General features: G+C 50.9%; 4 protein-coding genes across 4 annotated transcripts; 2 read left to right on the forward strand and 2 right to left on the reverse strand.

Annotated features, from left to right (window-relative positions):
- Nucleotides 1-1,387: 1,387 nt before the first annotated feature.
- On the reverse strand, nt 1,388-3,681 carry COCMIDRAFT_4383 (uncharacterized protein; the record flags this gene model as incomplete). Its single annotated transcript, XM_007688688.1, has 3 exons — nt 1,388-2,147; nt 2,205-2,359; nt 2,431-3,681. The coding sequence occupies 3 exons, from the start codon at nt 3,679-3,681 to the stop codon at nt 1,388-1,390; spliced, it is 2,166 nt and encodes a 721-aa protein (XP_007686878.1).
- A 781-nt stretch (nt 3,682-4,462) lies between these two features.
- COCMIDRAFT_92413 (uncharacterized protein) lies at nt 4,463-6,386 on the forward strand (the record flags this gene model as incomplete). The annotated part of the gene is made up of 6 exons (XM_007688744.1): nt 4,463-4,715; nt 4,797-5,271; nt 5,323-5,398; nt 5,460-5,818; nt 5,890-6,135; nt 6,221-6,386. The coding sequence occupies 6 exons, from the start codon at nt 4,463-4,465 to the stop codon at nt 6,384-6,386; spliced, it is 1,575 nt and encodes a 524-aa protein (XP_007686934.1).
- A 666-nt stretch (nt 6,387-7,052) lies between these two features.
- COCMIDRAFT_65946 (uncharacterized protein) lies at nt 7,053-8,277 on the reverse strand (the record flags this gene model as incomplete). The annotated part of the gene is made up of 2 exons (XM_007688745.1): nt 7,053-8,086; nt 8,187-8,277. Coding segments are annotated over 2 exons (1,125 nt in total), but the record flags the coding sequence as incomplete, so codon positions are not given.
- Nucleotides 8,278-10,668: 2,391 nt separating this feature from the next.
- On the forward strand, nt 10,669-12,288 carry COCMIDRAFT_92540 (uncharacterized protein; the record flags this gene model as incomplete). The annotated part of the gene is made up of 2 exons (XM_007688746.1): nt 10,669-10,785; nt 10,873-12,288. 2 exons carry the CDS (start codon nt 10,669-10,671, stop codon nt 12,286-12,288), a joined length of 1,533 nt encoding a protein of 510 aa, XP_007686936.1.
- Nucleotides 12,289-13,313: the final 1,025 nt, after the last annotated feature.

Genomic DNA, 13,313 nt, shown 5'->3' on the forward strand with positions numbered 1-13,313 from the left:
ATCGGTCAGGCCCCCGAAGCTAATCTCGCTGTATCTTCGAACGATCCGTTCTATGGATAGCACGACTGTATTTTGTGGCCTCGAAGAATGACAATAGGGTTACAAGAGCGATAGTCATGAACAGATTAATTTTTTGATCCAATCTCTACCTCACGTTGCTTTTTACTTGTACTCCTTTTGCGCAGCCTCATCCTATTTACTAGTACGATTTTTGGATATAAGTCTTTCTATCCCTGGTATATTTATGCTTAGGGCTTCGTAGGCTCGGCATGGCACCCCTAATCAATCCGTAGTAAATGTTAAATACTTTCCACTCTGGAAATGTTGCTAACATCTCCATGGCGAATAAGAAAGATGAGTAAGGTTCTGAAAATCGGACTATGCGCAAGTGAGTTTCCCCCAAGTAGGAACAAAAGTTTGTCATGTCATGTATCATTTGGCTATGGCGGTAGCAATGGGTCAAGAGTCGTCTTCTATTTTGTAGGGTGAAGATCGAACTATGCTCTTGGTATGCGTTTAAGAAGATCCGTATTTAGAGATTGCAATTGTAAACGTTCACGGTTATACTAAGATAACAAAATAGCTCAAACTTATTACAAAAAAAGTGCTCTGATCCTACTATATTAACCTCTAATCAAATCTAGAATCCTGCAATTAATTATTGGACGCTCAAATGAAGCTGTATGTCATCCTGTCTTTTGTGCTGATCATTGTTACGGATGATTGCTCATCAGAATTCTTCTTCGTATTTTTTTTCTTTTACTTAACAATAGCACCACTCTCCTCTTAAAATAATATTTCTCCAAAAACCATACGATCACAATGTAGTGATTACTTGTTATACGTTTCAAATCTGACATCTTCCTACCAATTAATATAGAAACCAAAAAAGGGAAGAGAACGCTATGGAGCATTTTCGCAAATATGTACAATATATCAAAGTGAATCAAGGCGAATCTTTGAGGAGTTACCTAAAGTTAGGATAGGAGCAGATATTCTATCAACGTAATTATAGCTTCTTTAGCCGAACGGATATCCCATAGATGCACTAGAGTTGACCTACCTAGGCGTCAGCTCAAAACATCGTGATAGGTATGTTCTTCCCTAAGAAACTAGAAAATTCAATCAAGCAGAAGTTCGCAGGTAGAAGAAATAAAGTTCTTTAAATAGCGATGCATTTAAAACTCAATCCTAAAGTCGACAAACACACGTCCAAACGCCTACCAGCTGTTTAACACTGGATCTGTCTAATATCGGGCGGCAGGAGCAACATTCTGAACAACGAAGCTAAAAACAACAACAACCAACAACACGTACAAAAACAAGGAAATCTTGCCAATTTGCCATCCCGCTTGCTCGATCACCTCATTATACCGTCCACAACACCTTATACCTTAAGCATCTCCATCATCAGTCTCAGCGCAAAGTTGTCATCGCCAAACTTCTTCTCCAAACGACCAACCTCATTGTCCAGCTTAGTGTGAAGCTCACGGAGCACCTCAAGCGTGTACTCGAGACTCTGCGTCTTCTTCATGGTATCCAGGATCTCGCGCTTAGCCTCGTTGGTAAGCTTACCCTCGACGCGCCTCTTCATGAGCAGCGCACGGAGCTGCATCTGCTCACCGGCGAGCGAAGGGTCGGCCTCAAGGGCGCGGATGCAGTGGATAAGAGTGAAGGAGTACTTGCCCTCGTCGAGGTCCTCGGCGAAACCCTTTTGCTGCGCATACTCGGCAGAGACAAGGTTCTGGTAGTCGTCGCGGATCTGGAAGAAGCGGCCGATGAGGCAGCCGAGGGGGTTGAGCTCCGAGTCGGAGATTTGGCCGTTGAGCGGTGACTCGGCGGTCATGAGGCGGGTCAGCATGCGGAAGAGACCACCGGTCTTCATGTCGACCATCCTGAGGTACTCGCCGAAGGTCGGGCAGATGATGTTGTGGGTCCAGTAGAGGTCGTAGCTCTGACCGACGTAGAGCTCGTTGATTTCCTCGTTGAAGATGCGGAGGCAGTCGGGGTTGCTGAGACCGGCGGCCAGAGCGGTGGCGTGTGTGAATTGGTAGGTTGCGCTGTTGATGGTTTGCGAGGCGCCATAGACGTTGTGAGTTGAGGGCTTGCCACGGCGGAGGGGTGAGTTGTCCTCAAGATCGTCAAGCCTAGAGATGAGGTTAGAAAATAGTTCATTTTTGGGATGTTGGGATGGAAGGACTAACATGAGGGATGCAGTGTGTAGCATGTTGATGATCTCCTTAATCTTTTGAGTTGCTTTGGCAGGGGTCTTGAGCCACTTGTTGATGGAGTCAACGGCTTGGTCGCGGAAACCCTTTGAGGGCATTGAGGTGATATAGGTGTAGGGTTGAAGAACGACCTGAGGTGCATTGTTAGCTACAGTCTTTGTGGAGGCGTCAATTTTCTGATAAGATGTCATGGAGAACTTACATCAGTGGTCAAGTTAGGGAGGTCGGTGCTAAGAGCTAGCGATACTACCTCGTTCAGTTGGAGTGAATCGATGCCAACTCTCGAGATGGTTGGCTTCTTGACACCGTTGGTGCCGTTCACTCCGTTGGTGCCGTTTGCACTGTGCCTTTTCCTCTTCTCACCCTTTGCCTCGCCCTGTGTCGAACCCTTCTTCCAGATGTGGTCCATGGAGCCATCGGCTGGTGGGAAGGTTGCTGGGTACTTGGCTACACCATGCTTGGCTCGCAGCATCTGGAGCTCATTCCACTCGGCCTTCAGGTTGTATCGTGGGCACTGAGCACTCCAAACAACGTTGCCGGAAAGAGTGTACTGCATGACGTCGATGTATCGCTTGGTGTCGTCGGAGATGTCAGTTCGTGTCTTGGTGTCCTTGACAATCTGGACAAACTTGGCCATCTCTTGTCGGATACGGGCCTTGAGGCGCTCTCGGCCTTCTGCTTCGTCACAGTTGTGCTCCTTCATGACAATGTAGACAGCGTTTTGGATGTTGGCGTCATTCTTCTCCTTCTCGAAGGAGAACAGATCGTTGACGAGCGAAGCAGCACACAGGGCTGGAGTGAGAAACTCGGTGCAAAGTGCTTCCTCCTCAGGGGGGATGGTGATGGCGCACCCGAAGGTGACCAGGCCGTGCCAGAGCATGTATCCGACATCGAGACTCCTGTAGGGGATGTACTCATCAAGAGTCTGGAAGTTGGTCAATTCCTCTCGCCTGGCAGAATGTTGAACACCAGCAGCCCAGCTCTTAGCGACAACCATGGCCCTCTCAGGGTCAATGGCCATCATCTCGCGCATAATTTGAGCAGCGATGACACGCTTGCCAGAGGCACCTCGCTCGTCGATGCTGCCAGTCTTGGCTCCCTGCTCCAAACCCTCCTCCATGTCGCTCAAGTCGGCATCCTCGATGTGCTCGTCGATGACATCGTCGTGGATGAAGCCAAACTCGAGAGCATAACTAGTAATCTCCATTCGCTCGGGAATGCAGTTGGGCACAGCAACAGTGATGAAGCTGAACTGTGGGCCAAGGCCACCTCGGAAGGGCCTCTCGAGAGGTCCAACCAAGCGGCGCCAGTCTTCCTGACACCTGAAAGCACCGACATCCTCAAGATCGGCAGCATGGTGGCGCCTGAGATCGATACCTTCGCAGAGGTTGTCTGGGTCGTAGATGTTCCTGTCGAGGAGGACGGAGTAGGGTTGGTCGTATGAAGGGGCCATTTTGTCTTTTAAACTCGAACAACTGTAGTGTTACCGGTGAAGAGTTGAGGCCTGTAGGTGGAGATGGGAGAGGTGGAAGAGAGGCTGTAGTAGACCAAAGGATACAAGCTCAACAAGACAAGATTAATGACAACAATGAATGTGAGATCGCTTGTAAACTTTGATTCCGCTTGAGGAATGGTAGTCAACATACGGATTGCTTTGGATGGGCGACGATGGTGGCTTATGAACGGTGGTTCGATGGTGATGCGATATAAACTTTGGAGGTCAACTAGTTCTTTTAAATAGATATCCTTGTAAGTGCTACACATTGTTGTGCAGCGCTTAGTGTGCGAGCACACGCAGGCACCTGGTGGGGTGGGAGTGCGTTTCACAGCAATCAGCTACCGAAAGCGTAAACTCCGACCAGCGACAGCCCCAACAAGCTGTCGCGCAGAGAACCCCGCCAGACAGCAGGATAGAATGGAAATTGGAAGCCGGTGAAATTCCGCTTCGCGTTGTGTGGGCCTAGACTGTTGGTGGTCCTGAATGGGAAGTGGCCTAATTGGGCGAAAATCCCGATTTTGGTCAGCTTTGGGTAACTACCGTATCCCAGAACACTAGCCCGCCGGTGAGACGGTGCAGTTTCAATCAGACTATTGGTATCAATGGCATCTTTTTGCCTTGTCTGCTACATCGCTGCGACTCACTTATAGATCATCAAGCCCTCAGCCAACAGAATTTGTTAAACCATCCACACAAGAGCGTCTCTCACCTTCTCTTCTTCCTTCTCATATTCGCCATGTCTTCTCTACAGTTGGAAAAGTACCTTGATCTCCTGCCTGAGAATACCCTTCTCAGCGCTGGAATCGCCATCGCAGGCCTCAGCGCAGCCTATGCTATTGGCCTGGTCATCTACCGCCTTTATCTGTCTCCCATCTCCAAGTTCCCAGGTCCCAAGATCGCTGCAGCAACCTTCTGGTACGAGCTGTACTACGATGTTATCCACAAGGGACAGTATTTCCACAAGATTGAGGAGATGCACGCAAAGTATGGTATGTAGCACCACAGTGTTTCCCGATACCCCGGATCCTCGGTATACCGCAAATTACACAAAGTCTAACGTCAATGCCTAGGCCCGATTGTAAGGATCAACCCCCACGAGCTGTCCATCCGCGACCCCGACTACTACGATGAGCTCTACGTCTCTGGCTCTGTCCGCCCCAGCGACCGTTATGAGGGTTTCGTCAACGGTGTCGTCGACTTCGAGGGCTCCCACTTGGCCACTGTGGCCCACGAGCTTCACCGCAAGAGGAGAAAGCCTCTCGACCCTTACTTCTCCCGCGCTGGCATCAACAGGCTGGAGCCCATGGTCGCCGATCTCACCGAGGAACTCGTTGTCAAGCGTTTCGAAGAGTTCAAGGGCACTGGCAAGGTCGTCAGGCTCGACCACGCCTTCACTGCCTACTCTGGAGATATCATCAGTGCTCTCTGCATCGATGAGCCACCCCACTTCACCTCCACCCCCGACTTCACTCCCAGCTGGTTCGATCTCTTCCACAGCGGTGTCGTTACTCTCCCTCTCTTCATGGGTCTTCCTTGGCTCATTCAGTAAGAAACATCCCGCCACCCACAAAACCCTACATGTGCTAATCAGTATAGCCTCATCCGTCTTATCCCTGAGTCTGTCCTCGCTGTCATTGACCCCGGTGCGCAGAACTGGAACACCTTCCGAATGGTATGATAAACTCGCCCCCAACCACAACTCCGAATATTGCAGCCATGCTAACTATTGGCAGATGTGCTATGACAGCATCAAGGACACCAAGCGTGAGAAGGGTGCCCAGCCCACCAAGGACACCTCGCTTCTTGGCCGCCCTACCCTCTTCCGTCACCTTGTCAACAGCGATCTCCCCGCCTCCGAACTTTCCGATGAGCGTCTCCTCCGCGAGGCTCAGGTCCTCATTGGCTCCGGCACCATGACCACCGCTGGTACCATGTGTTTCCTTGTCTACTACATCAAGTCCAACCCCGAGATCCACCGCCGTCTGACCGAAGAGCTCAAGCCCATCATGGAGGGATACCCCCACAAGAAGCCTTCTTGGGCCGAGATTGAAAAGGCTGAGTACCTCCAAGCCGTTCTCAAGGAAGGTCTTCGGTACGTTTCCACCCGCAACCCATAGTGTACACACACAGAGAGGATGATTGAAAGCTAACCCCCCACTACAGTCTCAGCTTCGGTACTATCCACCGCCGCCCACGTGTCTCCCCCAACCAGCCCCTGCAGTTCAAGGAGTGGGTCATCCCCGCCGGTGTCCCCGTCGGCATGTCCGCCTACTTCCAGCACACAGACCCCAAGATCTTCCCCAACCCCCACGAGTTCAACCCAGACAGGTGGCTCAGCAACGTCACTCCCGCCATGAAGAAGAACTACATTCCCTTCTCCAAGGGTTCCCGCCACTGCCTCGGAATGAAGTAAGTTTTTTTTCCCTCCCTCCTTCCCTTCTCTCAAACACACAAAAGGACAAAAGAAAGCTAACCGAGGATTTCTTTTTTACAGCCTTGCCTACTGCGAACTCAACTACATCATCGCCACCATGTTCCGTCCTGGTGCCGTCGACTTCGACCTCTTTGAGACTACCGAGTTGGATGTTAAGCCCGCCCACGACATGGTTGTTCCTCTGCCCAGTCTCAAGTCCAAGGGCTTCAAGGTCAAGTTCAACTAGATTTGTTATGATGCAGGGGATCTAGACACGATGTTAGGGAAATGCCAAAGGATGGATGGAAAAATGCAATAAGCATTAGAAATAAGGGAAATCGGTCGCTTATGTGGTATCGGCCTGAGTCGATGGAAATTGTAAACTTTGTTTTTTCTCTTTCTTTCTTTTATGTCGCAGGTGCTAGGTTTGGGAGGATTAGTTAGATCTCTGTGTGTTCAATGGTCAGTTTTTCAGGTTTTTCTTAAAATCTCCGCTTCTTCTTCTGTTTTGAAAATGTGAATGGTGAAAGTGTTTTTTTTTACCTTTTGCAGCATATGCAGACTTTCAGAGGCATCAGCCTTTGCACTTCGAGCAGTGCCTTGTGCCGCAGATTTTTTTATGCTGTGAATGATACAGATATTAGTCGAGTTAGATCGAAGGGAAGAAAAAAACCAACCTCTGGGCAAAAAAGGCCTGGCGAGAGTCAAGTCGACGAACATAGAATATGAATCTGATCTGCTATCTCTCGCCTTTGAACGCCAGACTCTCCCCCATTCAACGCCAAGTCCAAATCGAACCACAACATATTTGATACAAAACCCAAGTGTACACCTAAAATATCAAGTTGAAAAAAAACTCGCAACATTATAAAATAAACAAGGCTAGCGCCACCTAGGCCCCCAGCCAAAGAGTAGTATCCTCTCCCCTCATTCTTCGCCACCATTCACTCTGTCGCACTAATTCTCCTTCTTCACCGCCAAGTTCCGTCCAGTATTTTTGCAAGAACCAAGTCCTAGCCTCCCAGCTTCTGCCGTCCCAAGGCGTGATTGTCGATGCACTGCCGGGAGCAGAATTTTCTGCAGACCTTCCAACGCCTGCCCAGCAGACTAATCCACTAATCAGATCGTAATAAAGCTCTTGGTTGTAGAAGCAGTCTTGTTTGGCAATCAGATTCTTTCTCAGGGTAGGAAATGGGAGAAGATCGATAATGGGATGATGCCTAATCACAATCTGTTCCTTGATGGGCCTAAGATCGGGCTTCAGACTCTTGAAAATGGACTGCATGGTCTTGACGACACCCTCAATACCAGAGTCCCCGATGGTGTTGCGGAAAGGACGGAAGAAGGGGGATTCAGCATCGTCATGACAGAGCATTTCCTCGGTGATGCCAAGGTGCAGGCGGTTCGCCGTGACTGCGCGCACAATGCAGATGCGCTCAACACTGAGAGTGTGGTCGACGGGGTCGACGGGGAATGGGCTCAAGTCGGGGTTCAACGCTTTTAAATCGCGGTATCCACTGATGCCTACTGCTGAGCTGGCCTGAACGTGGGGGCTGACACAGCCACACTCGACATAATCAATCCAAGGATGCAACCGCGACGCAGGGTCGACAGTTAGGTTGCAGTTGGAAATCTCGATGGAGCCAACCGTGTCGCAAGGGGCGAGGTCCGAGGGAGAGTTTGAGAAGATGGAGGCGGAGAGGTCGAGGTCAGAGAAGGCAGTAGATTCATTGCTATATTCACTACTGAGACTTTGTCCCAAGTAATGGCACATGATCTGGCCATCGGCTGTGATGCTTCTTGATGATATTCTCGACGATACACTTGAAGGCGCAGGAGTTGCGATGACGACAGCATCAGGAGTGGTTGCCTCCGTTGTTGCAGCGCCCTCGGCGACCGTGGCGGCAAGTGTCTCGAGTTGATCGAGGCGCCTCTTCAGTTTGTCACCTGGGCTTGCAAGTCAGAAATGTTGGTGGGTGAGTAGAGAGAGATTCAGGCGTGAGATGCTGAGGTGCAGTGCAGTGCAGTGCAGTGACAGGTAACGTACGGTATTTCTTCTGTGCCTTTATGTTTTGCTGACGTCGTTTCTCTTGGTCGCGCCGCACTGGTTTCCGTTTGTCTGTGCTGGCCGCATCGTTGCTGCTGTTGGAGTTGTTGTTTTCCTGGCCGTCATCCGGGCTAGGGAGTTGTGCGGGAGTGGTTAGCATGGTATCGCAAAGTGGTGCAGTAGCCAAGGTGTAGCCGTGTACAAGCAACGGAACGGGGAGTGGGATAGTATGATGAGCGCGAGGGAGGGTGGAGCGACAGTCAGCCCCCCCGCCCTTGTTCGCAACATCCGGCGCTAATCCAGATTTGGGACTGCTTGCTTGGCGCTTGAAATGGCTGACGCTCTGTTCACTGTTGCGTCGTCTCGTCTGTTTCGCTTACCGGCAAGGGAGCCAGGGGGGGGTAAAGGGTTTAGCCGAGTTGGATGAACTTGTTATTCCTATGTAGGGATATGCTAGTAGGAGCGCCTGATTACGTGTCTGATACAACTGGAGTTCTATTGATCCTTTTTCTTTGACAGCCAAGCTGTTAGGTTGTGTTTTGTAGTATGCCGCGCTGCTCAACCATACTTACGCAGACCGCCACGAGACTCGCATGATTGACGGGGCCAGCATCAAGAAGGCTCCAAACTACAAGGTCATGGGGACATGTTTTGATAACCAAGGGTGAGCCTACACCGAGTGCCAACAGATTTGATCATACGCCCAGATTTTGGTACTAAAAGATATGCCTAAAGACGTGCGCAATAGCCTATATAGATACTTTGACATGCGGTGTAATTTATCAAGCAGTATTGGCTCGTCTCATCGCCATTGGCTGGGATGACCCAGCGCGGTGAAAACATCGCCATCCCTGCGACTCTTGTACACGTTCCAACTTGAGGCAAACACGACATTCCGCTCCTTTGTCTTGGTCCACCAGCCAAGGCTGTGTTGGGACTGTCTCGCGCTGTTTGAAGCGACTAGAAGCGAGCTAGAATGCAGCCAAAATGACGGCAGTGAGCGAGGTTGTGTGGCAGCGTGCCCGAGCGCTGAATGCTGAATCAGGCGGCCATGTATCGCATTTGTCACAACGCAAGGCATTCAAGGCATACAAGACAATCAAAGTGTCCGCTTACGTGCTGAGCGGCAGTGTGGGTGGTAGAGAGAGAGGATTGTACGTACGGTGACCGAACGTGCTGTTCCTGCTTACGTACGTATATCGCTCTGGCTGAGCAAATTCTCTGGCCCCCTCCATTGCGTTTCCCGATTGGCCTCCCGCTTCCTCCCGAAGACCCTGGCAATGCGTGTCTGCCACACTCCTTCGAGCCTGCACCGGCCCTTACACCCACCTGCACCCATTTGCACCCATTCTCTGCACTTACCTGTATCCACCTACCTGCACCCACCTACCTGCATCCACCCCCCCACGTCGCCCACGTGCATCCAAGACCTCCCGGCCATTCCTCCCTTCACCCTTGATCGCCGAACAGCATCCATGCTGACAACTCGGCACCATCTCAGGCGCCGAGTTGCTCCTATCTTGCATCTTGTTCCAAGCTAATTGAATAAGTACATACTTGCATGCTTAATACTATCCATCTAACACTACCCACGCACGCACCCCATGGAAGTCCCACTCGCCAGCCCTGCGAGTACTTTGGCAATCCCCGCAATGGCTCGACCTTAGCATCTAGGTGTACCGTGCCCGCTCCGTAGTAGGCTCTGTCTGCGCTGATGGACCGTGTCAGCCTACGGGTAAAGTGTGCGTAAGTACTGTACGTATGTAGCTACAAGCACAATGGGATAAGCCGATGGCCACCAGCCTGCGACCGCAGACGGCCTTGGCTAGCTCGCTCGCAGCATGCAAAAGACATTGTGCCTGCGGCTGCAAGCCATTACAAACCTTCCGACTAATGTAGCGAACTAGCCAAGGATTAGGGCCCTGAACGCCACAGCCTGCGTGCGATACGAAAACCCATGGCGTTAGGTTGCGACCAGGAAGCCAAACGGGCCGCAGTAGCACGCCAAACCACCGCCTCAAGGCTCCCAGGGGAGGCCCAGCGAGGCCCACCGACATTCATTTGGCCCTAGAGCCGCCTTGGGATCTGAAGCGCGGGGGATCCACCTTGTACTCGGTCTCACCTTCTGTCAGCAGCCACCAACACTCTAAGCACTGGATCGTCAAATTCCCAAGGAATGGCTAACAAGGCATCCGCTGGCCTCCAAACCGCCTATCTTTGGTAACGCGGCTCTCGGGCTTGCTTATCGAGCCCGAATGTCCGACATATTTATGAATGTTTCATTCAGCGACTACCACCACCACTACTAGTACCATTTCGGCATTGGTCGTAGTGCCATTATTCACACCCATTTATTCATCAATGCCCCGATTTTACAACTTGTACATATTCTATCAAAGAAACAAACCCGAGCTGGCAACCCACTTCACCGCTATTCATACTTGGAAAAGATAGACCGGATACAGAAGATCACCCGCCCATCATGTTCGGAACTTTACACTGCAACTCGCCTACCAAGGAGGCAGAGTTTGTCGAGAGGCCATATGGATCCCTCAACCCAGGAATGAACTCAGCCTGTGACCGATGCAGAGCATACAAGGTAAGACTACCATGACTTGCATCTTACCCTTCAAGCAACATACGCTTTCACTATCTGGTTTACTGACGCGTGCAACAACCTGTACAGGTCAAATGCACTGTCAGTGGAAAAAGCTGCAGTCGATGCCGGCGTCTCAAGAAGACATGCAGTTTCACATCAGTGAGGCAAAGAAGCAGCCAGCGAGTATGGAAGACGGACGTCAACTCCAAACGCCAGGAATCACAATCATCAGACAGATCTGCCCAACCGCAGACATCACCGAGCCCCAAAGACAGCGGAAACGAGGGAGAAGATCATATCAAGCAACGAGGCTCTATATCATCAGCCCACACAGACAGAAACGATGGCAGTGAGAAAGGGGACCCACATATTGCAGACTACACATCACACCAACTCTCTGAAGCATCATCATCATTATCATCATCATCATCATCATCATCATCATCAACAACATCAACATCTAGCCTACCATTTCTCGCCGACTACGACCAACGAGAGATGAGCGAGCAAAGAGACGATCTCTGCACGTGCAGCATCCTGCCCTTCCCGTTCTGCTCTTCAAGCATACACTACAACAGCCCAGACGCCATGGTACGGTCCAACATCGGCACCCCCCAGGCGCTTCCTACCCCCCCGGCCTCCAGAGATGAGACCCCACAACAACAACAACAACAACTACTATCCAACAGCCAATCACACGACCCACAATTTGAGATGGGTCCCATCGACACGGAATCTCTCGACATTACCGCCCTCGCATCCTCAATGTACTGGTCTCAGGGTTCATTTGAGAAAACCTGCCAATGCCTCGCCGACGTCATCTTCGCCCTGGAAAAACTAGAAGCAAGCTGTAGTTCGGGTAGCAGAGCAGGTCTCGACTCCATTGTCGCCAACCAAAAAGAAGTCATTGAGCTTTGCCGCTGCATGCTCAAGTGCAGCAATTGCATGGCCAAGCGCGAGAACTTCATACTCCTCGTCTTCATGAGCGAGCGTATAGTCGTAGCATGCAGCCGCATTGTAACAATGTACCGCATGGAAGACGGGGGTCTGCGAAACGCCAACAACAACAACAACAACAACAACAACAGCAATACGCATACCCATAACCACAGCGGTGCTACTACGGTGGCGCCCTCACAGCTCGCCTGCCTACCCGGCTCGCATCTCTCGGGCACAACGACCGACATGGACATGGATACCCAGTGTCTCGCAGCAGCAGCAGCAGCGGCGGCATCGGCAGCAGCGGCATCCTCGTCGTCGCCCTCACAGCCGACAACATCCGGCTGGCAGCAACTTCTCCTCGGGGACTACAAGATCAACTCGGCGCTCGAGTGGGACCATCTCGTCCGCGCCCTCATCAACTTCCAACTCAGGGCCGTCAGAGCCCTACTCGGCGATGTCAAATCCATCGGCACCATGATCCTAGGCGATGCGCAGAAGGAATCTCTAGCCCGCGCTGAAACAATAGTCAACAAGTTAGAACAGGACATTTACATAATCTAGATAGAGTAACCGCTTCTCCCCCCGTCCTACCTTAGCATTTCTGAACGAGCAAATCAATCAATCAGATTCTTAGTATCATTGGGCGTTTTTTATTTTGCTTATCTCATATATATTACATACCTTATCACACTTTGTTCTTTCTGTATAACACTCTTACCTGAGAAGAGGGAGGTGGGGAGGGCAAAGCGAAACTATATTTAGAGATGAAATAAATTTTAAGCCTTGCCCAGGTTTTTTCCTTGGTGCCCAGACATACACGAATGATCTTTTCCCCTCTTTTTTTTTGTTTTTACCCGTCTTGTTTTCTTTCTTGGTGGTGGCTCGTAACAAAACATTCGCCGCCCTTCTTCCTCTCGTATCTTGACACTGCGTCCTTTTTTTTAGATTGACTTGTTACGTGAAAGATGTTATCGACCAGGCTCGCTTTACAAGGTGAATTTGATTCGTTCGGTGCCACAAGGGAAAAGGTGGAGTGGAGTGGAGTGGAGTGTAGGAATACGATCCCTCTCCACATCGTCTGTTGGCCATCCCGTCCTCCCGACCGTCCCGCCCGTTCACGAACAAAAAAAAAGGGACCTTTCGTTTTTTCACCTTGACTTAGGATGGAAACGGTACTTTTTCTGCCGACGCGCGTCCAAACAATAAAGAAATCATACCACCTACTAAGCCTTCCGAAGCTGTCATTAGACAAAATAGCCGCAAAAATGTTGTAGGCGCCGAAACATGCTACGGCTCCGTCGCCCTTTCTCGCTCCTTTGCCCGCCCTATTCAAGGTACGTGTGCAGGGTAGAACCCGAGAAAGAGCCACATGGAGTCCAGAATGATTGGCAACTCGGAGCGATTCCGGACGCGGCTGTCAATATAGCAGAAGAAGTATTCGCTCAGCCCTGCTCCGCGGACCGGGGGAGAGGCAAATAGAAAGGGATTGCATGATAACGAATCTGGTTCATGAATCGTATCATCGGTTACTAATGCTGGGGGAGGGGGGGCCTGATGGGGCCAGAGGGGGAGGGGGGTCGAGGGGA

The sequence above is a fragment of the Bipolaris oryzae genome (genome assembly GCF_000523455.1).
Source record: "Bipolaris oryzae ATCC 44560 unplaced genomic scaffold scaffold_46, whole genome shotgun sequence".
In the NCBI taxonomy this organism is placed as follows: Eukaryota; Fungi; Ascomycota; class Dothideomycetes; order Pleosporales; family Pleosporaceae; genus Bipolaris; species Bipolaris oryzae.